The 25694-nt window shown below is 41.1% G+C and overlaps 1 protein-coding gene across 1 annotated transcript in view; it reads right to left on the reverse strand.

The window, feature by feature from the left end:
• The window catches only part of Arnt (aryl hydrocarbon receptor nuclear translocator), an 80755-nt gene that overhangs the window by 40582 nt on the left and 14479 nt on the right, over window positions 1-25694 (reverse strand). Inside the window, exons 2-8 of the mRNA XM_013015002.1 lie at window positions 25375-25486; window positions 21364-21408; window positions 17220-17264; window positions 11315-11359; window positions 7185-7398; window positions 3451-3664; window positions 699-801 (exon numbers count right to left, since the gene is read on the reverse strand). Coding sequence (XP_012870456.1) covers window positions 699-801; window positions 3451-3664; window positions 7185-7398; window positions 11315-11359; window positions 17220-17264; window positions 21364-21408; window positions 25375-25486 — 778 coding nt within the window. The remainder of the gene's footprint in view (window positions 1-698; window positions 802-3450; window positions 3665-7184; window positions 7399-11314; window positions 11360-17219; window positions 17265-21363; window positions 21409-25374; window positions 25487-25694) is intronic.

Genomic DNA, 25694 nt, shown 5'->3' on the forward strand with positions numbered 1-25694 from the left:
GGCCTGAACTCTGGGCCTCAGCTCTTCAGCTCAAGGCTAACGTTCTACCACTTGAGCCACAGCGCCACTTCCGGCTTTTTTCGTTTTGCTTATGTGGTGCTGAGGAATCGAACCCAGGGCCTCGAGCATGCAAGGCAAGCAAGGCAAGCACTCTACCACTGAGCTACCTTCCCAGCCCAAAAATGCATTTTCTTAAGCCAAATGTGGTGACGCCCAAATGTAATCCCAGAATTCAAGAGGCTGAGGCAAAGCTGGGCTTACACCTGTAATCCTAACTACTCAGGAGGCTGAGTTCTGAGTACTACAGTCTGAAGCTAGCTGGGACAGCAAATCCATGAGACTCTTATTTCCAATTCACTACCAAAAAGAGCCCAAAGGAGGGGTATGGCTCAAGTGGTAGCCTTAAGTGAAAAAGCTAAGGAAGAACACAAAGATCCTGAGTTCAAGTCCCAGTACATATACATGGGTACACATGCATATATACAAAGCTGAGAAAGAAAGATTCCAAGTTTGAGGCCAGCCTGGGCTACATAGTGAATTTAAGGCCAGCCTGAGTATTATAGGAATACACTATCCCCCAAAAAACAAAAATAGCATTCAACCCATCAAAAACCCCTAAATGCCCAATCCTTTCTGCCTCTCTCCCTTCTTCCCCTCCCCTCTGCTCCCCCAATTCACAATCCAATCCTCTCATTCACCTCATTCGACAAATAAATGATCTTCTTGAGCCCATACACATCCTCATGGAAGACTGTTGACCTTCCTTTTTCACTGTTCCAGTCTTCAGATCCAGGATACGCCCTAAAGAAAGATGGGAAGAACAATCTGGAGTACATTCTCATGAATAGGGAACAAAAGGAGAAATACTGGAGGCCAAGGTAAGTGAGCATCCTACCAATGCCCTCCAACTTCCTCGCATATAGCAGAATAGGCCACGCCAGGAGATGATTTTTTGAAACAAACTATTTCTACTCTCATCTATGAATTTCACTGTAAATTCAAACACAACACTGAAAAAACCTTGTATAAAGGAAGCTAAAGAGGCAAGAATACATTCTTAGCTCTGATTCATTTTGTTTTTGTTGTTTTGGGGTTTTGCTGGTACTAGGGCTTGAACTCCAGGGCCTCATACTCCACTCATCTGATTTTCCACTCACAACTGGTGGTCTACTACTTGAACCATAACCCTGATTTTTTGGCTAGTTACTTGGAGATGGAGTCTCAAGCTGGCTTTCAACCATTATCTTCTAGGTCTCAGCCTCCTAAAGTATCTAGTATTATAGTAGGGAGCCACCAGTTCCAAGCTCCTGATTGTTTTTACATAAAGACAAATACACAGTTAATACTACATTAATTTTATATGCTACAGAATATACATCTGTCTGAAATCAAAATTATTTCTCTCTTTTATTTATAGAAAGCAAGGGTACCTTTTGAGGAAAAGGAAGAACTGTAAAAAATGAAATGCATACAAGCACAAAAGAAATCAGGAATGATCAGTCCATGAAACTCAATTTATCCCAATAAACCACCAAAAAGACAGACGAACTATGTCTCAAGTAATAGAGTGCCAACTTTATGCAAAAGCTAAGTGACAATGTCCTGACCTGAATTCAAAAAAAAAAAAAGGAAAAAGAAAAAAAAAATAGTGAGCCGGACACCAGTGGCTCACGCCTATAATCCTAGCTACTCAGGAAGCAGATATCTGAGGATCACATTTCAAAGCTGGTCCAGGCAGAAAAATCTGTGAGACTCTGATCTCCAATTAACCACCAGAAAACACGAAGTGGCACAATGGTTCAAGGGGTAGAGTTCTCCCCTTGAGCTGAAGAGCTGAGGGCAGTGCCCAGGCCCAGAGTTCAAACCCCACAAACAGGGGCTGGGAAGGTGGCTCAGTGGTAGAGTACTTGCCTCACATGCTCGAGGCCCTGGGTTCGATTCCTCAGCACCACATAAGAAAAAAGCCGGAAGTGGCACTGTGGCTCAAGTGGTAGAGCGCTAGCCTTGAGCTGAAGAGCTGAGGGACAGCGCCCAGGCCCAGAGTTCAGGCCCCATGACCGGACCCCCCCAAAAAAAACCCCACAAACAAGTGTGTATGTGTGTGCGCGTGCGTGTGCGTGTGTGTGTGTGTGTGTGTGTTGCTGCCCAAAACAAAGGATAAACTTGGATGGATTTTAGATGTTAATTCCTCTGACAGAAATAAAAGCCTCAGCACTTGAACATTGCTATGCTAAATCATAATTGTAAATCTCACAATGAATTTCAATTTAATGATTTTATTATAACATTAAGATAAACGTAAGTTTTATATGAGCATAATCACTAATGAAACCTTTTTATAAGAATGAGCCATAGAAGCCGGGCACCAGCGGCTCACGCCTGTAATCCTAGCTACTCATGAGGCTGAGATCTGAGAATCACAGTTCAAAGCCAGCTGGGCAGGAAAGTCTATGAGACTTTTAGCTCCAATCAACCACCAGAAACTGGAAGTGATGCTTGGCTCAAGTGGTAGAGTGCTCGCCTTGAGCTGAAGAACTTGGGGACAGTGCCCAGAGTTCAAGTCCCATAACTAACAAAAAAAAAGAATGAGTCATAGAGTAGCTAATCTGAAGGAGGAAGAACAGAATAAGTGGGAAATGGAACAACATATAACAAAGGGGCCCATCAGCTGCACTGGACATAGAAGAAAAAGAACTAAGCAGCCCAAAGCTAGCGATGGGAAGGGAGGAATAAGAAGGAAAGAGGGAACAGCCTACACTAAGCAAAAGGAAAGAAATGTAATCATCACCTGATATGGAAGAAATAATTTGTATTGTCAAAGCTCATAGAATTCACAAACTTTATGGACCATGATAATGACCATTTGCCTTGTGAAGGTTAAAATGTGTTTGTGACTTTAATAAGTATCACTATTCCACAATACTGTGAAATATGTGAAATTTATGTAATCACCTAATCTCAATTAAAGAAAAAAAGTGAGAGAAGGGATGGGTTAAGAGAGATGGGTGACAACGTTGTCAGACACTTTGTACTCATATACTGTTTTATAGAATGGGAACTTCCTTGTACAACTACTTAAAGATATAATAATAAAAAATGTAAAAAAAAAAAGTATTGATTATATTCTAAAGCTTTGACAGATCTAACAAACCAATTTAAGAATTTAAATCCTGGGCTAGGAAGGTAGCCTAGTGGTAGAGTGCTTGCCTAGCATGCATGAAGCCCTGGGTTTGATTCCTCAGTACCACATACACAGAAAACGCTGGAAGTGGTGTTGTGGCTCAAGTGGTAGAGTGCTAGCCTTATGCAAATGAAGCTCAGGGACAGTGCCCAGGCCCTGAGTTCAAGCCCCATGACTGGCAAAAAAAGAAAAAAAAGAATTTAAATCCTCTAATACATTAAAAAAAAAAAAAGAACTTCCCATTTATTTGTCATCCACATAGCTCTCACCTGTCAGGGCATTTTCTGAAGTGGAAAGCTGCTCGCGGAGTTTATCTACATCATCTGGATGCACCTGATCATACAGTGTGCTGCCAAACCATTCAGATTGTGGCTGGTTCAAAACAGGAGTCACTGAATCAGAGACATACACTACCTGACCTGTCTCACATGAGACAATAAACAGAAAGCCATCTGCTGCCTCCAAGATCAGATGTTTCAGTTCCTGGTCAAGGAAAAGAAATGAAAGTCAATAATGAACTCTGAAAAATAATTATTTCTATTAAACAAGATCTGCTTCAGGACATATATATTTCATTTTAAACAACTCCTGGCTCATATCTGATCAATCCACAGCCAGCATTTTCTACCTTAAATATAATGATTTTCATTATGTCCACAATTTTTCTGTCACTATCCACCTCTTCCTCCTATCCATCTCAAGACTCAAAGGAGGAATAAAAAAGATTTCCCACCAACAATAACTGACTTCTTAAACTCATCCTCTTTTTAGGATCTTCTTGACAAATATCCTCATTCTCTCTCTCTCTCTCTCTCTCTCTCCAGTCCTAGATCTTGAACTCTGGGCCTGGATACTGTCCCTAAGCTCCTTTTGCTCAAGGCTAGCACTCTACCACTTGAGCCATAGCACCACTTCCAGCTTTTTCCATAATTAATTGGAGATAAGGGTCTCATGGATTTTCCTGGACTTTCCTGCCTCAACTGGCTTTGAACCATGATCCTCAGATCTCAGATCCTCAGATCCCTCAGTAGCTAGGATTACAGGCATGAGCCACTGGCACCTGACCCTATTTTCTCTCTTTACTTTCAAGCCAGTAAAAAAAATGTTTTTTCAATCTTCCCTCAATTTATTCTGAGTATTCAGTGCTAATTGTATACTGAGAGTAATGCTATAAATATAATGGGTCTGTTCTCTTGCTTTTCACTTATGTCTCAACTTCCACTATAGTAGATTACTCTTATATATGCTGGTATCAGGGCTTGAATTCAAAGTCTCAAAATGTCCTTCTAGTTGCCAATTCAAGTCCCTTCTCCTAGATCTGTATCTTTTTTTTTTTTTTGGTCCGTTGTGGGGCCTGAACTCTGGGCCTGGGTGCTGTCCCTCAGCTCTTCAGCTCAAGGCTAGTGCTCTACTACTTGAGTCACAGCACCACTTCCAGCTTTTTCTGCTTATGTGGTACTAAGGAATGGAACCCAGGGCCTCATGCATGCAAGGCAAGCACTCTACTACTGAACCACCTTCCCAGCCCTCTTTACCTTTTTTTTTTTTTTAATTCAATCTCTACAGAATCTGATCTTGTCTATTCTATCCTTAAATTTTTATTTTCTTATTTTCTTTTGGGTCTGCTCGTGGGGCCTGAACTCTGGGCCTGGGCGCTGTCCTGAGCTCAGCTCTTCAGCTCAAGGCTAGCCCTCTACCACTTGAGCCACAGCGCCACTTCCAGCTTTTTACTTATGTGGTGCTGAGGAATCGAACCCAGGGCCTCGAGCATGCAAGGCAAGTGCTCTACCACTGAGCCACCTTCCCAGCCCTTTTAAAACATACTTTTTGTTTGTTTGTTTTGGTTGGTCGTGGGGCTTGAACTCCGGGCTTGGGCACTGTCCCTCAGCTCTTCAGCGAATGCTGTATCGCTTGCGCCACAGTGCCACTTCCTCTTATTTTCTTTATTACTGTTTTTTGCTTCAAACTCTGCTCCAAACTGCTTTTTCTTTGTTCATTTCTTTCATATAGGTATTTCCTAGGTTCAATTCTTTATTCATACCATCCTTCTTCCCAGGAAGTGATACCTATGCCTCCCACCATAAAATGATAATGAAATCTACATTCCTAATGACTCTTTCAGCAAATATGATTTCTAGGTATCTGTTAAACATTTCCATGTAAGTATTATACTAACAGCTGAGTAGCAACATTTCAAAACCACAATCATTATATCAATTTGAAAAAAATACAATATTCTATGCACTTCCAGCGTTCCTTTTCTTGATTAACCACATCCTCCAAAGCTAGGAACCTTAGAATTTTCAACTACTCTCCCTCATACCACAGTGATAACTATAATCAATTCTATTTCCCAATACCATGTGACTATCTAAGTTATAATAAAACTAATGAAATGGTCTGTTTCTGCATTCTCTAATCCATCCTTAAAGTGAAACTAATCTTTTTTCTGGTTGTTTATTGCCTAAAAATTAATTATTTTGGGGGATCAACTGAGGGGCTTGAACTCATAGCCTGGGTGCTGTCCTTGAGCTCTGTTGCTCAAAGCTTTACCACTTGAGCTACAGTACCACTTCCTAAAATTTATTCTAATTAAAATTTAGATTATTTTTTATCTTTTCTACCACTAAAGAGTTTACCTTCTTTATATGTCTCACAGCACAAAGCACCTGGCTTGCCCACAAAAGATGTATATAACTAGTTTGTTAAACCAACATTTGCATATGTACTGAGAGAAAATTAACTATTACATTTAAGAATCTTTCCCAAAAGGCAGAGAAAAATTCCCAGAGAAAATTCAGTAATAACCAAGTTGTGTGGAAAGCAATGCCTTCTTATCATCTTAAAGCAAATAGCCCAAAACTCAAGAGATCAATTCTATGGAACTCTTCCAAGGACAAAGACTGAGCTAATCACAAAACAGACCACACACTGTGACCTAGGACTGTTTTAACTATGTATAACTTTTCTCACCTTCTGTCCTCAATTCTCTCTATCAAACCTGAGGCCAATATCTATACCTCTGAAAACAGCTGAAGATGTACTGAAATGCTGTCTTCCAATAGCTGTCATATAATAAATCTCATTTTTCTGCCCTTAAAAAAATAACCAATGGGGCTGGGAAGGTGGCTCAGTGGTAGAGTGCTTGCCTTGCATGCCTGAGACCCTGGGTTTGATTCCTCAGCACAACATAAGCAAAAAGAAAAAAGCCGGAAGTGGTGCTATGGCTCAAGTGGTAGAGTGCTAGCCTTGAGCTGAAGAGCTGAGGGACAGCACCCAGGCCCAGAGTTCAGGCCCCACGACCGGTCCCCACAAAAAAAATAATAAATAAAAAAAATAACCAAGCCAGGTACCAGTGGTTCACACCTGTAATCCTAGCTACTCAGGAGGCTAAGATCTGAGGATCGAGGTTCAAAGCCAGCCAGGGCAGGAAACTCCATGAGACTCTTATCTCCAATAAACCACTCAGAAAACCAGAAGTGGGACTGTGGCTCAAGTGGTAGAACACTTGCCTTGAGATGAAGAGCTGAGGGACAACATACAGGCCCAGAGTTCAAGCCCCATGACAGAGCTGCTGCTAATGACAGCAGAAAATAGAGCTGGATGTGCTGCTGGGCATAAAATACCTACGTACTAAGTACAAAGACCAGAATTTAAACTCCAGTATTACCAACAAAAATCCCTAGAAACAGATTTCCTCCATCCTTTGTAAAGCCAAGGAAGAAAAGTGATCCATGTACAGAGTTATCTACTCTCTTGGATGTCACTGTTTTCTACCTTTACAGGCTGTATTTATGAATTAAGTTGTAAAATCCTATTAATTTGCTAAATAGATTCCATAACTCTTTTCTTACTACCCAATGCTTATTCAGTTAAGGACTGAAATTCATTTTTCCAGGATCTGCATTTTCCCTGAGTAAATTCTTATTAAAAAAATCAAAGAAATCAAAAGTTTCACTCGATTCACCCAGAATCTATTCTCTCACAGTTTTAAGTCTGATACCTGATCAGTGAGGAAAGATGGCTTGTAGGATCCATCAGTGGATGTATTTCCAGTTCCCCTCAAGGACTTCATGTGAGAAACTGCCATGCGCAAGATGGTTAACTTGTCTGGTTTTCGAGCCAAGGCACTACAAGTGGGTACCATGTCTGACAGTTCTGTGATGTAAGCTGTCATCTTATTCCGTCGCCGCCGTTCAATCTCGCTGTGATTTTCCCTACATGGAAAGAGAGAGAAGATCCATCCAGGTGGTCACATAAGATCATTTGGTCTCTGGGACAGTGAAATGGATTCCAAGCGTGCTGCTGAAGAATGCAGTATTTAGTTTAATGATGCTTAAGTCTCGGAAGTTAAAAGTAAAGTTTGCCAACCTCATGCAGAGCAGGCATGGAATAGAAACTAACAAGGTAGAAAGACAAAGAGCAAGCAGACACCTCAATTCCCTCACTCCCTGGCAACTTCACTTCCTATGTAAATTATCATTCCCTCAGAACAAAAAAGAAAGGTAGTATTTTTAAGTGTTGAGTTCATTTACTTAAGTTTCTTTGTTTTTGCTTTTTGTTGGTTGTGGGGCCTGAACTTTGGACCTAGACGCTGTCCCTTAGCTTTTCAGCTCAAGGCTAATGCTCTACCACTAGAGCCACAGCACCACTTCTGGCTTTTTCTGCTTAATGTGGTACTGAGGAATGGAACCCAGGGCTTCATGCATGCAAGGCAAGCACTCTACCACTGAGCCAACTTCCCAGCCAAATTCATTTAAGGAGAAAAAGAATCTTAGCTTGAATGACTCCATGTTTACCAATTAAGTTGTTTGAAGACCAGAAAATTAAATGACCAATTTTTGCCAATTCAAGTATGTTGCTCAATAGCTGATGTAAGAAATTATAGGAGCCAGGTGCTGGTGGCTCACACCTGTAATCCTAGCTACTCAGGAGACTGAGATATGAGGATCACAGTTCAAAGCCAGCGCAGGCAGCCAAGAAAGTCCATGAGACTCTTACCTCCAATAAACCACCAGAAAGACAGAGGTGGCACTGTGGCTCATGTGGTAGAGCACTAGCCTTGAGCTAAAGAGCTGAGGGACAGTGCCCAGGCTCAGAGTTTAAGCCCCAAGCCAAAAAAAAAAAAGATAGGTTCCTGTGGGCTATAAATGTTGCTTTGGAAAGGGGGGGAGAGAAGAAAAAAAAGTTGCTTTGTTATAATTGTCTCTTAATGACATTGAAAACAGAAATGTAAGAGTCTTAAGTTTTATATATCTTCCAGGTGCTGGTGGCTTATACCTGTAATCCTAGATCTCAGGAGGCTGAGATCTGAGGATCACAGTTCAAAGTCTGCCCAGGTAGAGCACTAGCCTTGAGCAAAAGTGCTCAGAGGCAGCGCTCAGGCCTTAAGTTCAAGCCCCAGGACTGGCAAAAAAAAAATTAAAAATTAAAAAAAATTATTTATCCTAATTCACCAAATCCTATCTGCTTTAACTGGGTGTGGTGCCAGTGCACTGAACTTCTTAAAAGACTGTAGCCAGGCACTGCCAGTGTCTCACTCCTATAATCCTAGCTGCTCAGGAGGATGAAATCTGAGGATCATGGTTCAAAGCCAGCTTGGGCAGGTAAGTCTGTGACTCTTATTTCCAATAAACCACCAGAAAATCAGAGGTGGTGCTGTGGCTCAAGTGGTAGCGCTAGCCTTGAGCTAAAGAGCTGAGGGACAGTGCCCAGGCCCAGAGTTCAAACCCCAGGACTGGAAAAATAAAAAAGAGAGACTGTGAAATAACGTATGGGTTGCCAGTCTAAAACAAAGAGAACTGGAGTTAAGGGTAGAATAGGGAGAAAGAGGGTGCTTTAAAAGCCTGGAGAGATACAATTTAGATCTTACCAGGTTCAGTAGAGTACTTCTCTAACAATAACTTGCTCAAAATTGAGACAGAAGGATACCATTTTTGGAGGGGGGGGGCGGGGAGAGGTGGGTCGGTCATGGGGGCTGAACTCTGGGTCTGGGCATTGGTCCTCAGCTCTTCAGCTCAAGGCTAGCACCCTACCACTTGAGCCACAGCGCCACTTCCAGCTTTTTTCTGCTTTATGTTGTGCTAAAGAATCGAACCCACGGCCTCATACATGGGAGGCAAGCGCTCTACCACTGAGCCACCTTCCCAGCCCCTACCACTTTTTTATTGTTGTTGTTTTTGTTTATTGTGATCCTATGGCTTGAATTTAGGACATAGGTGCTTTCCCTGACCTTTTTTGCTCAAGGCTAGCATTCTACCATTTGAGTTACAGCTCCACTTCTGGTTTTGGTGGTCAACTAGAGAAAGGTCACATGGACTTTCTTGCTGAAGCTGACTTTGAAATGTGATCCTCAGGTCTCAGTCTCCTGAATTGATAGGTGTGCGCCACACGTGCCTAGCTTTATATTACTATTTTAAGTGGAATAATTCAGTTTTCAAACACGAATTCTGAAAAACCTAGGCTGCTCAGTATCCTCCATTAGGATTCCTCAAGGAGAGAAACAAACAACATGCTGCATTTCTGCTTCTACTTAAACACCTTTGCTTTATCACCTTGCTTCTATTACCACCTAATGATGCTTTCTGAACAAAAGTTGTTTAAGGAAAAAAAACTCCTAATCTATAAGCTAATCCAAATTTACTTTTAATGAGTAATGATCAGATTGAGGCCAAGTAGTTAAGTGACTTTCCCCAAGGTTCCTCTCATGCACAATGTAATGCTTTCTTCACAGCATCATGTAGAAAAGCCTTTCTTAAGTATAAAAGCAATAGCAGCGGCATAGGTTGAAATGTATCAAACTGAGTTTGTTGCTCAGCTTGATGGGAAATATGATAAATTAGAGAGGCAAGTAATAAAAAATAGGTGCTTATACCAACAATATGTTTCCTACTGAGGCATCATAAACCAGACAGATCAGACAAGTTTAAAGCCAAGCTGGCTTTAAACTGCAATTCTGTTTGGGGAGATGGAACTACTTCCATGGTATAGTGAATGGGCCTGGGCTCTGTCCCTGGCTTCTTTTTTTTTTTTTTTTTTTGCTCAAAGCTAGCATTCTACCAGCTTTTTTGGTGGTTAAATAAAAAGTCTTACAGACTTTCCTACCCAGGCAAGCTCCAATCCACAATCCTCAGATCTCAGCCTCCTGAGTGGCTAGGATTACAGGTACCTGGCTCCAAAGAAATTCTTAAGTCTTATTTTCAAATGGCAAAGTCTCATCATGGAGGTCCATATTTACTTTGCTGAAACCATGGAAAATTCTACTCAAATTTCATGTACTCATCTTCCTAGTATCTGGCAGATTTTTGACAGTGAAGTACAGAAACTTGTTTTTTGGGGGGGGTGTTTCGTGCCAGTCCAGTCCTGGGCTTGACCACAGTGGTATCTGGACATCATCCATCCCTGATCTTTTGTGCTCAAGTCTACCACTTGAGCTACAGCTCCACTTGGGGTTTTTTTCTGGTTAACTGGAGATAAGGATATCACTCACTCTCCTGCCCAAGCTGGCTTTAAACTGCAATTCTGAGCTCTCAGCCTCCTGAGTAGCTAGGATTATAGGCATGGCCCACATGTAACCAGCTGAAACCTGATCTTTTGATTATCCTTGCCAATACAGTTAAATATGTTCCTGGGAAATCACAAATGAGGACTAAGTCACCAAAGCAACATTAATTCTATTGTGGCATAGTAGTCTATACTATGAATCTACACAGGAAAATAAAAGTGAGTATTCTAGAGATGTATGGTGTAAATACTGAGACCTAAATTCTGAGAAAAATGGCAAATATAGATATATTTATATTAGTTTTCTAATAGAATATATTTTCCTGTTAAAGCACTAACACAGCTATATTATTTCTAAATCCTTTTGTTTCTGTGAAACTTGCCGAGAAAGAAAAAAAAGAAAGGTAAAATAGCAAATTCTTAAATTCCTAAGTAAAGTTCCCTCAACTCACCCACTTTCTGATGGGAGGAAGCCAAAGTTCCTGTTACACCCAAACTTCTAAAAACTCTTGTCCTCTCTTGCCATAGATAAGGAAGAATACAAAGAGAAAGGGGGAAAGATAGAGTAAGAAAAAGGATACAAAAGCAGCAGCATCTGCTTCATCATGCTAAGCAACACTGTTCTCCTACCTGGCAAGTCTCTCCTTATCCGCAGAGCTCTGTTCATCATCCGACCTAAAAACAGAATTAATGAACTAAGCTAAAATTTAAATAAAAAAGGAAGAAAATGGAAATAGAAAAAGGGGAGAAGGAAAAGGGAAGGGGAGAAGAGATAGGGGAGAAAAGAAAAAAATGAAATGCAGAGAGTAGCAAGAAAAATAGAAATATAGGTTGGGATCTTGCCTGTAATTTATAAAGCTATCTGTTAGGATAAAGAAAATTAATTTACAAGACAAAGGTCAAGATAAAAGCAAGGCCAATTATAAATTAATGGGATCTCAATACAAAGCATTTTGTCAATCAATCTCTGTAGGGACCAAGCATATAAAGTTTGAACAAGAAACATCAAAGGAATTAAAAACTACCATTCTTAGATACTGCTCTCAATCTGGAAAGAAAATAATATGCACATGTACTATCGTATAATTTAAAAAATTTAAAGAGTAAAAGTAGTGTTAAATGATCATAATTATAATCCACACACGCACACACAAATTAACAGACCAGCTTTTAGTAGAGGAATTATAGTAAGTAAAACTAAGAGCTGCCAGGTACAAGTGGCTCACACCTGTAATCCTAGATACTCAAAGAGATTGTATGAGATGTGAAGATGACAGTTTCAAGCCAGCCTGGGCAGGAAAGTCTATGAGACTCTTTTCTCCAAAACATGACTCAGAAAAAGCAAGAAGTAGTGGTCTGGCTCAAGTGGTAAGAGTGTTAACCTTGAGCAAAAGAAGCTCAGGGTCATCACACAGGCCCTGAGTTGAAGCCCCAATTCTGACAAAAGAACCTAAGAGCTAAGTTTAAATGATTAATTTTGATTCCAGAGTATAACCAAGGCACAGGTAAATCAACTCTTCCTCCTCCAGAGGAAGATAATCATCATTACATTTTTTTTAAAGAAACTGAGATACTGTAAAGAGTGAATGTGTCAATTTAAAAACAATATAGTGGCCAGGCACCAGTGGCTCACGCTTGTAATCCTAGCTACTCAGGAGGCTGAGATCTGAGGATCATGGTTCAAAGCCAGCCCGGGCAGGAAAGGCCTTGAGACTCTTCTCTCCCATAAACCACTCAGAAAACCAGAAGTGGCACTGTGGATCAAGTGGTAGAGTGCTAGCCTTAAGATGAAGAGCTGAGGGACAGCGCCCAGCCCAGAGTTCAAGCACCATGACTGACCAAAAAAAAAAAAAGGTGTTAGAGAGTCAGTATATCAGTACTCAAATAAAATGTCTAAGTAAATATAACATATTACAGTATGGAGAGTTTAATTATCAAAAATGACAATGACATGGGGCTGGGAAGGTGGCTCAGTGGTAGAGCGCTTGCCTTGCATGCTTGAGGCCCTGGGTTCGATTCCTCAGCACCACATAAGCAAAAAGAAAAAAGCCGGAAGTGGCGCTGTGGCTCAAGTGGTAGAGCGCTAGCCTTGAGCTGAAGAGCTGAGGGACAGCGCCCATGCCCAGAGTTCAGGCCCCACGACCGGACCCAAAAAAAAAAAAATGACAATGACAAAAGTGGGCAAAGTGATCCACATCTTCAATACCAGTACTTGGGAGACTAAGACAGAAGGATCATGAGTTTGAGGCTAGCTGTTGCTCACTACAAAAGTTTTTTTTGTTTTGTTTTGTTTTTTTGTCGGTCGTGGGGCTTGAACTCTGGGCCTGGGCACTGTCCCTCAGCTCTTCAGCTCAAGGCTAACGCTCTACCACTTGAGCCACGGTGCCACTTCCGGTTTTCTGGTGGTTTATTGGAGATAGGAGTCTCAAGGTCTCTCCTGCCCGGGCTGGCTTTGAACCGCGATCCTCAGATCTCAGCCTCCTGAGTAGCTAAGATTACAGGCGTGAGCCACCAGCGCCCAGCTACAAAAGTTTTTTAATTTGAGAAAATTCATACATTTTTAGCTTTTGATGGCCGTCTATTAAACTCTCAAAAGTATGTGAGGTGAACTATGTTACTAAGTCATAAAGGACTGAACTCCATGTTTGAAAGAAAATTAAATATATAAAATTCCTTAAAAAAATTTTTTTTGGTATTGACTTTTAAATTTTTGCTTTTCCATCAACTTTATTCTCAAAGCAACAAGTGAGAGTTAACAAACCAACTGCTGTAGGAATCATATTTCTTATTCCATGTACCAAAATCTCGTATCTGAGTTCTAGGTTGCAAAAGAGGATTTATTGTTTGCACCTGTCTGTAAGGCTTTGTTACAAATTAAACAAAGACACACACATACACACAGTGCTCAAAAAAGTTCATTTTACTACAAGTCCACAACACCTTCTATACTCCAACATTTTTTTTTTGTCGGTGGTGGGGCTTGAACTCTGCGCCTGGGCACTGTCCCTCAGCTCTTCAGCTCAAGGCAAGAGCTCTACCACTTGAGCCACAGCGCAAATTCTGGTTTTTAGTCTCACAGACTTTCCTGCCCAGGCCTGCTCTGAACCGCAATCCTTAGATCTCAGCCTGCTGAGTAGCTAGGATTATAGGAGTGAGCCACTATCACCTGGCTTACTCCAACATTTCTAAATAAGATGTACAATGTATAAATATGCACATTAAGCAGGACAAATGAAAACTAAAATAGCTAATGTCACATTTTCACAGTGTTTTGGAATTTCAGTCAAGATACAGTGGACCCATACCACCCATTCTAATTGATACTGGTCCTGGGGCCGAACTTGGGGCCTGAATACTATCCCTCAGCTTTTTTGCTCAAGGCTAGGAATACTACCACTTGAGCTACAGCTCTACTTCCAGGTTTCTGGTGGTTAACTGGAGATAAGAGTCTCACAGAATTTCCTGCAAAGACTAGCTTTGAAATCACACATCTCAGCCTCCTGAGTAGCTAGGTTTATAGGCACTGGCACCCTGGCTAATGCCTTAACTTTTTAATACAGTTTGAAAAACTATCTCCCAAATTTCTATGGTCAACTCATTTTAGAGATTGTTCACATCTTAAGACTTTATAATTACCTACCTTAAGTTGTTTAAACAAATAATTTTGGTAGACCTCTTTTTTTTGGGGGGAGGGGCAGGCCTAGGGCTTAAACTCAGGGCTTGGGCACTGTCCCTGAGCACCTTTTGCTCAAGGCTAACACTACCACTTGAGCCACAGTGCCACTTCCAGCTTTTTCTGTTTATGTGGTACTGAGGAATCAAATCCAGGGCTTCATGCATGCTAGGTAAGCCAATAAGCCACATTCCTAGCCCTGACAAACTTCTTTTATTCCTCCTTTTGTTTTATATCCACCACTCTAGCCCATACACTCGATTTCATAGCTCTCTTACTATTTCAACAGCTTTTTTCTACCTCCCTGACTAAAGACCTCTCCGTCATCAATCCTATAAATTGCCATCATGGAAATATCAGTATCAAACATTTAATATCTATAACATACTCTAATTCAAAGCCTGTGGTGGCATCTTACTGTTTCAGTATTTAAAGCTACTCTACCCAGTATTTCTTGGTTTTGTAGATCAATGGTTCTCAAGGGGCTGGGAAGATGGCTCAGTGGTAGAGCGCTTGCCTTGCATGCATGAGGCCCTGGGTTCGATTCCTCAGCACCACATAAGCAAAAAGAAAAAAGCCGGAAGTGGTGCTGTGGCTCAAGTGGTAGAGCGCTAGCCTTGAGCTGAAGAGCTGAGGGACAGCACCCAGGCCCAGAGTTCAGGCCCCACGACCGGACCCAAAAAAAATAATAATAATAATCAATGGTTCTCAAAATGCCAAGCACCAGCAATGAATAAAGTATTACAGTATACTGGGCTGTAGCAATGTCTCAAGCCCCCATACTCCAAGGTTGACACAAAAAAAATAAAAATAAAAATAAGGTGTTAGAGAGTCAGTATATCAGTACTCAATCATATTTTAGATTGGTAGATAAGTCTCAAATAAAATGTCTAAAGTAAGCCGGGCACCAGTGGCTCACGCCTATAATCCTAGCTACTCAGGAGGCTGAGATCCAAGGATCGAGGTTCAAAGCCAACCCCAGCAGGAAAGTCTATGAGACTCTTATCTCCAATAAGCCACTAGAAAACCGGAAGTGGCGCTGTGGCTCAAGCGGTAGAGTGCTTGCCTTGAGCTGAAGAGCACAAGGACAGTGCCTAAGCCTAGAGTTCAAGCCCCATGACTAAAAAAAGAAAAAAAAAAACAAGGTTGACACCTAGAAAACTGATGCTCAAAGTCAGCCAAAATGTATGAGATTCTATCTTCAACTAGCTAAAATGCCAACTGGAGGCCTGGTTCAAGTGATAGAATGCCAGCCATAAGTGAAAAAGACAGGAGAGAGTTCAAAGCCCAAATGCCAATATCAGCATAAAAATTAAAAAAGTATTATGTTTTTAAGTAAGATTATTTTCTGAGGTTGTTATAAATTTTTTTTCTGGCAGTACAATGATTTGAATTTAGGACCTTATACTTGGCTAGGCAGACACTCTCTCACTAGTACCATGCCCACAAATCCACAAACTTAATTTGTAAAAAAATAAATAAATTACTGGCTGAGCACCAATGGCCCACACCTGTAATACTAGCTACTCAGGAGCTGAGATCTGAGAACTGTGGTTCAAAGAGGCAGGCAACAAATTCTATGACCCTCTTATCTCCAATTAACCACCAAATAATCACTAGTGGAGGTATGGCTCAAGAGGTAGAGTGCCAACCTTAAACAAAAGAGAAAAGGGACAGCACCCAGGCCCTGAATTCAAGCCCCAGTACCAGAAAAAACAAAGTGGGGGGAGGATAAGTAAATAAGTATATTTCATCATCTTGACAGTAATTTTTTGTTTGTTTTTTTGGGTCCGGTCCTGGGACCTGAACTCTGGGCCTGGGCGCTGTCCCTCAGCTCTTCAGCTCTAGGCTAGCACTCTACCACTTGAGCCACAGCACCACCTCCGGCTTTTTTCTTTTTGCTTATGTGGTGCTGAGGAATCGAACCCAGGGCCTCTGGCATGCAAGGCTCTACCACTGAGCCACCTTCCCAGCTCCTTGACAGTAATTTTTAAAAAATTATATTTACTTTACTCAAAACTCCAGTTTCCATGACTTTGTCATATCTTAGTGAATAAAATCATTTGCTATAAAGATTCCTCCAGGGGGGAGGAGGGAGGCTGGGAAGGGAGGTGAAGGGTAAACAAAGGAGGAGGCTGCAATGCTTGGTAAGAAATGTATGCATTATCCTGCCCATGTAATTATAACCCCTCTGTACAGTATGTTCATAAATAAAATAAAATGAAATAAAATTAAAAAAATAAAGATTCCTCCAATATCTGTACCAATTTGATAGCAAATACAATCAAGAAATCCACAATCTATGTTTCCAAAGATACCTAGTAAACACACTCCTATAGGTGTAACATACATAGAAGACCACTATAAAAGCTGGGAATGTGGCTTAGTGTTAGTAGGCTTTCTTAGCATGCACGAAGCCCTAGGTTCAATTCCTGAGTACCACATACAGAGCCAGAAGTAGCCAGGCACAGGTGGCTCACACCTGTAATCTTAGCTACTCAGGAGGATCACAGTTCAAAGCCAATCTGGGCAGGAAAACCCATGATACTCTTATCTCCAATTAACCACCACAAAACCAGAAGTGGCACTGTGGCTCAAGTGGTAGAGCACTAGACTTGAGCTGAAGAGCTCAGGGACAGTGCCCACGCAGAGTTCAACCAAGAGTAACAACAATAACAACAAAAAGGAACAATAATTTAAAGTAATGTCACAAACACATATGAGAGCTATAATACTATTTAATCACCTTTCAGAAGAGGAAAAAGACTAGATAAATTCCACTCTAACTTAGATAAAATTAAAATTTAGTATGATTATACTGTCTGGTCCTCTAACAAGGACTAAAATGCTCTTCTGTATTACCTGGCAAACCGCTCCTTATCATTACACATCTGATCATCATCACACCTGAAGAAGAAAAAAAATGACTGATTTAATTCAAAGCATCACATTTGTTCTACCTATTACACCCTGATGTAAAAACTAAAAATGAGTAAAAATATTCAAAAAGAAAAGAGCTCATAGAAAAGCATAATAAAGCAATAAAAAACAGTAACAGCACAGCATCACACAGAACTTAAACAATCTCTTGACTAATATTTGTCAGGTTTCTGATTTCTTTATTACCTTATCAGACATAAAAAAAAACAAACAAACAAACATGAGGACAGAGCTAACTACCCTGCTAGTAACACTATAAAATTAGGGATATAGCCGGACACTGGTGGCTAGCTACTCAGGAGACTGAGATCTGAGGATCTCGGTTCAAAGCCAGCCCAAACAGGAAAGTCCATGACACTTTTATCTCCAATTAACGACCAGAAAACTGGAAGTGGCACTGTGGCTCAAGTGGTAGAGTGCTAGCCTTGAGCTGAAGAGTTGAGGGACAGCGCCCAGGCCCAGAGTTCAAGCCCCACGACCGACCAAAAAAAAAATAAATTTGGGATATAAGCCCTGGCTTACACCTGTAATCCTAGCTACTCACAGGCTGAGATCTGAGGATCATACTTTGAAGCCAGCCCAGGCTGAAAAGTCCATGTGACTCTAATTTCCAATAAACTATTCAGGAAAAAAAAAAAAAAAAGAAAGCCAGCAGTGGCAATGTGGTTCAAGTGGTAGAGCCCTAGACTTGAACTAAAGAAGCTCGGGGACAGTATCCAGGCCCTGAGTTCAAGCCTCAGGACCAGCAAAAGAAGAAAGAAGGAAAGAAGGAAGTATGGAAGGAAGGGAAGAGGGAGGAAGGGAAAAGAAGAGAGAGAAGAGAAGAGAGAAAGGAAGAAAGGAAAAGGAAAGGAAGAAAGAATATATTTATTTTCCTTTTTAAAAACTGCAATTTAAAAAAAATACTACCTGGGCTGGGAAGGTGGCTCAGTGGTAGAGTGTTTGCCTTGAATGCATGATGCCCTTGGTTTGATTCCTCAGCACCACATAAGCAGAAAAAGCTGGAAGTGGCGCTCTTGAGCTTAAGGCTGAAGAGCTGAGGGAGAATGCCCAGGCCCAGAGTTCAGGCACCACGACAGACACAGACACACACAAAAAAATACTACCTGGCACTGGTGACTCATACCTGTAATTCTAGCTATTGATAAGGCTGAGATCTGAGGATCCCCATTCAAAGCCAGCCTGGACAGTAAGTAGTCTGTGAAACATCTATTTCTTATTAACCAGCCAAAAGCTGGACTTGGAAGTGTGGCTTGAATGAAAAAGCCAAGTGAGATCATGAGGCCTGAGTTCAACCCCTAGTACCAGCACACATGCATGCACATACAAACACAAAATGACATTTAAAAAAAAATACTAGGGTTTGAACTCAGTCTTGTCTTGCTAGATAGGCACTCTACCCAGTTTAATAGTGAATTCACATTGTGGTAGAAAGATAATCTAACCACATTCCATCCTGCAAACTATATTCATTGGACATCACTTTCCCCTACCTTTGACCCCTGCCAACCACCATTCTACTTTCTGTGGCTATGAATTTAATTATTCACATAATGCCTCATATAAACTTACCATGTAATACTTATCTCTTTTTTTTCTAGTCCTGAGTCTTGAACTCAGGACCTGGGCACTATCCCTGAGTTTATTTGCTCAAGGCTAGTGCTCTACCACTTTGAACCAGAGCCCCACTTCCAACTTTCTCATTAATTAAGAGATAAGATTCTCATGGACTTCCCTGCCAGGGCTGGCCTCAAATCTCAATCTCCTGAGTAGCTAAGCATGAGCTACAAGTGCCCAGCAATATCTGCCTTTTTGTGACTGACTTATCTTACTTAGTATAAAATCCTCAAAGTTCCTATATTTATACCATGTGGCAGAATTTCTACCTGTCTATTCTACCCAAACCAGTCATCCCATTCCGGCTACTTAACAACATTACAGTCTCAGATGGAATGTGTGCTCCCCAGGGCTTCTCTGATCCTCAATCTAAAGCTGTCTCTATACTGACCCTCATTAAGTAGCAGTCTGTTTCTCTTGTCATTTATCATTATCCTATAAAAGCATGAGACTCCAGTACTACTCAAAACTTAAATAAAATTTTAATTAATAAAGCAATGAAGCCAGGCACCAGTGGTTCACACCTGTAATCCTAGCTACTCAGGAGGAAGCTGAGGTCTGAGGATTATGGTTCATGAAGCTGAGGTCTGAGGATTATGGTTCAAAGTCAATCTGGGCAGGCAAGTCCATAACTCTTTTCTCCAATAAACCACCAGAAAACCAGAAGTGGCACAGTGGCCCAAGTAGTAGAGTGCTAACTTTGAGCTGAGAGATAGCACCCAGGACCAGAGTTCAAGCCCCACATCCAACCAAAAATAAATAAATAAATAAATAAAATTATTAAATGAAACTTCGGTAGCCATATAACCAATTTTTTTTTTTTTGTCAGTCATGGGGCTTGAACTCTGGGCTTGGGTGCTGTCCCTGCGCTCTTCAGCTTAAGGCGAGTGCTCTACCGCTTGAGCCACAGCACCACTTCTGGTTTTCCAGTGGTTTATTGGAGATAATTCTCATGGACTTTCCTGCAGGGGCTGGCCTGGAACTGCGATCCTCAGATCTCAGCGTCCTGAGTAGCTAGGATTACCAGGCTTGAGCCACCGGCACCCCATTCCAAATAATATTTTTTAAAAGGGCTCCTTTATTTACTTATCAAGCATCTATTTAGCAATATTCAAACTACATGGGTAATATTTTCAAATTCAGAAAGAAAAATGAAGGAAGACTGCAGTCAAAGTTATTTCCTTTCTTTGAGTTTTATTTCTTTTTCACATAAAAACGAGCAAAACATTGGGTATTCAGTAAGAATATCCCAACTTTCTGGAAGAACCCTTTATTTTATTTTATTTATTTATTTTTATTTTATTGTCAGTTGTGGGGCCTGAACTCTGGGCCTGGGCACTGTCCCTCAGCTCTTCAGCTCAAGACTAGCACTCTACCATTTGAGCCATAGTGCCACTTCCGGATATTTCTGCTTATGTGGTGCTGAAGAATCAAACCCAGGACCTCTAGCATGCAAGGCAAGCACTCTACCACTGAGCTACCTTCCCAGCCCTGGAAGAACCCTTTAAAAATGTATTTTAAAATCCAGTTTTAATGCTCCAGAAGATTCTTTTTTTTTTTTTTTCCTGCTGGTCATGGTGCTTCAACTCTGGGCCTAGGCGCTGTCCCCAAGCTCTTCAGCTCAAAGCAAGCACTCTTCCACTTCAGCCACAGCGCCACTTCCAGTTTTCTGGTGGTTAATTAGAGATAATAGTCTCATGGACTTTGCTGCCCAGACTGGCTTTGAACTGTGATCCTCAGATCTCAGCCTCTTGAGTAGCTAGGATTACAGGTGTGAGCCACCACCACCCGGCAGACTTGCCTTCTTTTTTTTTTTTTGGTCGGTTGTGGGGCTTGAACTCTGGGCCTGGGTGCTGTCCCTCAGCTCTTCAGCTCAAGGCGAGCGCTCTACCGCTTGAGCTACAGAGCCACTTCCGGTTTTCTGGTGGTTTATTGGAGATAGGAGTCTCACGGTCTCTCCTGCCCGGGCTGGCTTTGAAAGATCCTCAGATCTCAGCCTCCTGAGTAGCTAGGATTACAGGCGTGAGCCACCAGAGCCCGGCAGACTTGCCTTCTTAAGGACAAGACTACAAACACAACCATTATAGCTGAATTGAACCTAACTGACCAAATCTGCCTTATGAACAAGTCTGGGCAAGATCAGCAGAATAACCATGCAATCAATCCACAGAACTGTGAGAAATAATAAACTAGTGTTCTTCTTAAACCATGCATCAACACATTATTGATATCCAGAGAATCTTATAAACTCTCTGTCCTCTCTTCACTGAGATCTTATCTATGAAATCATTCATAGAATGCCTGAAAACTGGGATATAATATGAAAATATACAGGTTTAGGATGAAGTACTCTTCTTAGGCCTAAAAACAAAAATATTACAAGTCAGAACTACAAAGATCAATAGCTAATTTTCAATATTAAAAGTCTGAAAAATTTTCAAACTCTTACCTCAAAAATTTACTGTTCCCTTCTCCATCATCATCAAAATCCAGCCTGGGGAAAACCAATAAATAACTGTAAGCCTACTGAAAATGCAGGATACTAAGAAACTGAAATTTATTTGTTTTGTTTTGTTTTTGCCGGTTGTGGGGCCTGAACTCTGGGCCTGGGTGCTGTCCCTCAGCTCTTCAGCTCAAGGCTAGCACTCTACCACTTGAGCCACAGCGCCACTTCCGGCTTTTTTCTTTTTGCTTATGTGGTGCTGAGGAATCAAACCCAGGGCCTCAGGCATGCAAGGCAAGCACTCTACCACTGAGCCACCTTCCCAGCCCCAAGTTTGAAATCTTTTAAAGCAGTTAACATGACATGAGAATGGCCTAGAAGCTTGTTAGTTTAAACACACAACCATTAGTACACTCAAGATGCCATTTTAGATGAGGGGGGAAAAAATCTTTGCTCTCAATGTGGTTTCTGCTTAAGACAAATACAGAGAAAATACAGATGAGAATGGGAAAATGTCATGTGAGGGACATAATATGCTATGCATGTTCAATGAAAGGAGAGATAACTTTCATTTCAGGGGATTAGTAAAGATTACAGGTAACAGAGGAGGCCAATCTCCTATTACATCTGTACTCACCTTAATCCAGTAATCACTTTTAGCATCTCTACCAGTGGGATAATTTGGTAGGATAAGTCTCTACATGGGTTACCGATGAAGTATGTGATATCAATCCTAAAAATATTTGTTCCTCTTCCTCTTTCAGGATGTCCTTGATCATTTATCAAAATTCTAATCCACCTTATAATTCTATTAATAAGAGTCCTAAAGAAATAATATGAGCCTGGCGCTGGTGGCTCACGCCTATGATCCTAGCTACTCAGGAGGCTGAGATCTGAGGATCTCCGTTCAAAGCCAGCCTGGGTAGGAAAGTCCATGAGTCTCTGATCGCGAATTAGCCATCAAAAAGCCATAAGTGGAGATATAGCTCAGGTGGTAGAATGCCAGCCTTGAGCAAAATGCTCAGGGATGGCACCTAGGCCCTGAGTTCAAGCCCCAGAACAAGCACTAAATAAATAAACAAATAAATAGACTCTTATCTCCAATAAACCACTAGAAAACCAGAAGTGGCTCTGTGGCTCAAGTGGTAGAGTGCTCACCTTGAGCTGAAGAGTACAGGGACAGAGCCCTCTGAATTCAAGCCCCATGACCAACCCCCCTCCAAAAAAAGAAGTTCACTGTAGCAATACACATAAAAACAAAACCTTCAAAACAACTTAAGTGTTCTGAAAAGGAGTTACGTTCATACTTCTGTGCAAATATTTAAAACTTACATAGAATATAAAACAATACCAAAAAAAGACTATTTGATGTAGTAAGATGCAAAGATTTGTTAACTATTCAAAAAGATTATGGTTTAAAACTATAGAAAATAAATATACTAGAAAGGTTGATTGTAATGCTGGGCAAAGTGATTCACACCTGAAATCCTAACTGATGAGAAAGCTGAGATCTGAAGATCAAGGTTCAAAGCCAGATGGGCAGGAAAGTCCATGAAACTCTTATCTCCTATTAACCACCAAAATGCAAGAAATGGAGGTGTGGCTAAATAGCTAAGAGCCAGCACACAGGCCTTGAGTTAAAGCCCCAGTACTAGCACACAGCCACACAAAACTTGATGGTCATTTTGTTGTTTCTTTTTTCTTTTTTTTTTTTTTTGTCGATCATGGGGCCTGAACTCTGGGCCTGGGCATTGTCCCTCAGCTCTTCAGCTCAAGGCTAGCGCTCTATCATTTGAGCCACAGGCGCCACTTCTGGCTTTTTCTGCTTGTGGTGCTGCGGAATCTAACCTGGGCCTCATGATGCAAGGCAAGCACTCTACCACTGAACCACTTTCCCAGGCCCTGTTATGTACATTTTTTACATTTTTTCTGACACTGGAATTTACATATAGTTGGGATGTGTTTAATCAAGGTATATTCATGTTGTAAATATTTTAAAAAGTATTGATATAATATATATACATTGTAACTTCTTTTATTATATATTCTAATAGCCTTACAATGTTCCATTTTAAAATATATAACTTTCTTAAACAAACCCTAATTTCTGAAATTTATATTACTTCCAACTTTTTCCTAATATGAATTACCAGCATACCGTGTTTTACAGTGAACTCTAATGCTAAACGCTTAATATTCACAGCCTAGATTTGCATACAATTAACTTTAGAACCTTTGAAAGTTACTCATTCATTTTATATCTCAGTAGCTAATTAAAAATGTATAAAGCACTCTGTCATATAAGAAATTATTTTGTGCCAGGCGCTGGTGACTCACGCCTGTAATCCTAGCTACTCAGGAGGCTGAGATCTGAAGATGGCGATTCAAAGCCAGCCTGGGCGGGAAACTCTGTGAGACTCTTATCTCCAATAAACCACTAGAAAACAGTAAGTGGCGTTGTGGCTCAAGTGGTAGAGCACTCGCCTTGAGCTGAAGAGCTGAGGGATAGCGCACAAGCCAGAGTTCAAGCCCCACGACCGACAAAAAAAAAAATTATTTTGGGCTGGGAAGGTGACTTAGTGGTAGAGTGCTTGCATACCATGCATGAAGTCCTGGGTTTGATTCCTCATTACCACACAAATAGAAAAAGCCAGAAGTTGTGCTGTGGCTCAAGTGGTAGAGTGCTAGCCTTGAGCAAAAGAAGCTCAGGGACAGTGCCCAGGCACTGAGTTCAAACCCCAGGACAGGCAAAAGAAAAAAAAAAATATTTCTTGTTTTGCAATAGGGTCTTCTAAATAGCCCAGGGTGGTCTAGAAGGCTTATCTTCCTCCTTTCGCCTCCACAATGCTGAAATTACAGGCATGCACTACCACACCCAACAGTTACATAATTTTTTTAAAAAGTTTTTCCCTTTTAATTTGACTTCTTTTATTTATTTTTTATGTGGTACTAAGGAATTGAACCCAGGGCTTCATGTATGCTAGACCAGCACTCTACCACTAAGCCACATTCCCAGCCCCAAGTTTCATAATTTTTTAAAATAAAGCCTCACTTGGGAGGTGGAAGCAGGAGGACTGTGGGTTTCAGGCCAGCCTAGGCACACAAAGAGACCCTGTCTCAAATAAAAAGAAAGATAAATCCAGGTGCTGGCTCACACCTATAATCCTCGCTTCTCAGGAGGCTCAAATCTAAGGATTATGGTTCAAAGTCAGCCTGGACAGGAAGGTTCATTCTACTTTTATCTATAATTAACCACCAAAAAAAGACAGAAGTAGAGTTGTGGCTCAAGTGGTAGAGTCTAGCCTTGAGTAAAAAAGCTCTGGGTCAGTGCCCAGGCTCTGAGTTCAAACTCCCAGATCAGCACAAAATTTAAATTAAAAAAAAGAAAGAAAGAAAAAAACAACAAGAAAGACAAGACAAAAACAACAACAAAAAAGAAAACCTTATCTGGGCGTCAGTGGCTTACACCTGTAATCCTAGCTACTCAGGAGGCTGAGATCTGAGGATCACAGTTTGAAGCCAGCCAGAGCAGGAAAGTCTGTGAGATTTATCTCCAATTAAATCACAGAAAAAGCCGGATGTGGCATTGTAGTTCAAGTGGTAGAGTGCTAGCCTTGAGCAAAAGAAACTCAGGGATAGTGCCCAGGCCATAAATTTAAGCCCCATGACTGGCAAAAGAAAAAAAGAGCCGGGCACTGGTGGCTCACGCCTGTAATCCTAGCTACTCAGGAGGCTGAGATCTGAGGATCGCAGTTCAAAACCAGCCTGGGCAGGAGAGACCATGAGACTCCTATCTCCAATAAACCACCAGAAAACCGGAAGTGATGCTGTAGACTCAAGTGGTAGAGTGCTTGCCTTGAGCTGAAGAGCTGAGGGACAACGCCCAGGCCCAGAGTTCAAGCCCCACGACCGACCAAAAAAAAAAAAAAAAAAAGAGAAGTAGTCATGGAGACTGAGCAACTAACTAAATCAGACAGTTTATAAGAAGAGCATTCAAGACACTATATTCAAACTCACCCTTGTCGCCTTTTAATAGCCCTCTGGACAATGGTTCCTCCACCTTGAATCCCAGGCCCAGGGTTTCCAGAGGCAATAGTGGATCCCAATGATGGTACATCTGATGCCATTTCTTTCAGAAAAGGAAAAAAAAAATTATCACCAATATCAAGTTGGTTAAAAAAAAGGTTCAATATATAAATAAAAATCTTGATTTATTAGAAGACTCAAATATTCACATACAGTACTCTTCTTGAATTCTTACATTAGCAAAAGATTTTCTCATACCTCATTTTTCCAACTTCATATGAACACTATATTCTGTAGCTTTTTTTTTTTTT

This window comes from Dipodomys ordii, unplaced genomic scaffold (assembly GCF_000151885.1).
Source record: "Dipodomys ordii isolate 6190 unplaced genomic scaffold, Dord_2.0 Scaffold26, whole genome shotgun sequence".
Lineage (NCBI taxonomy): Eukaryota > Metazoa > Chordata > Mammalia > Rodentia > Heteromyidae > Dipodomys > Dipodomys ordii.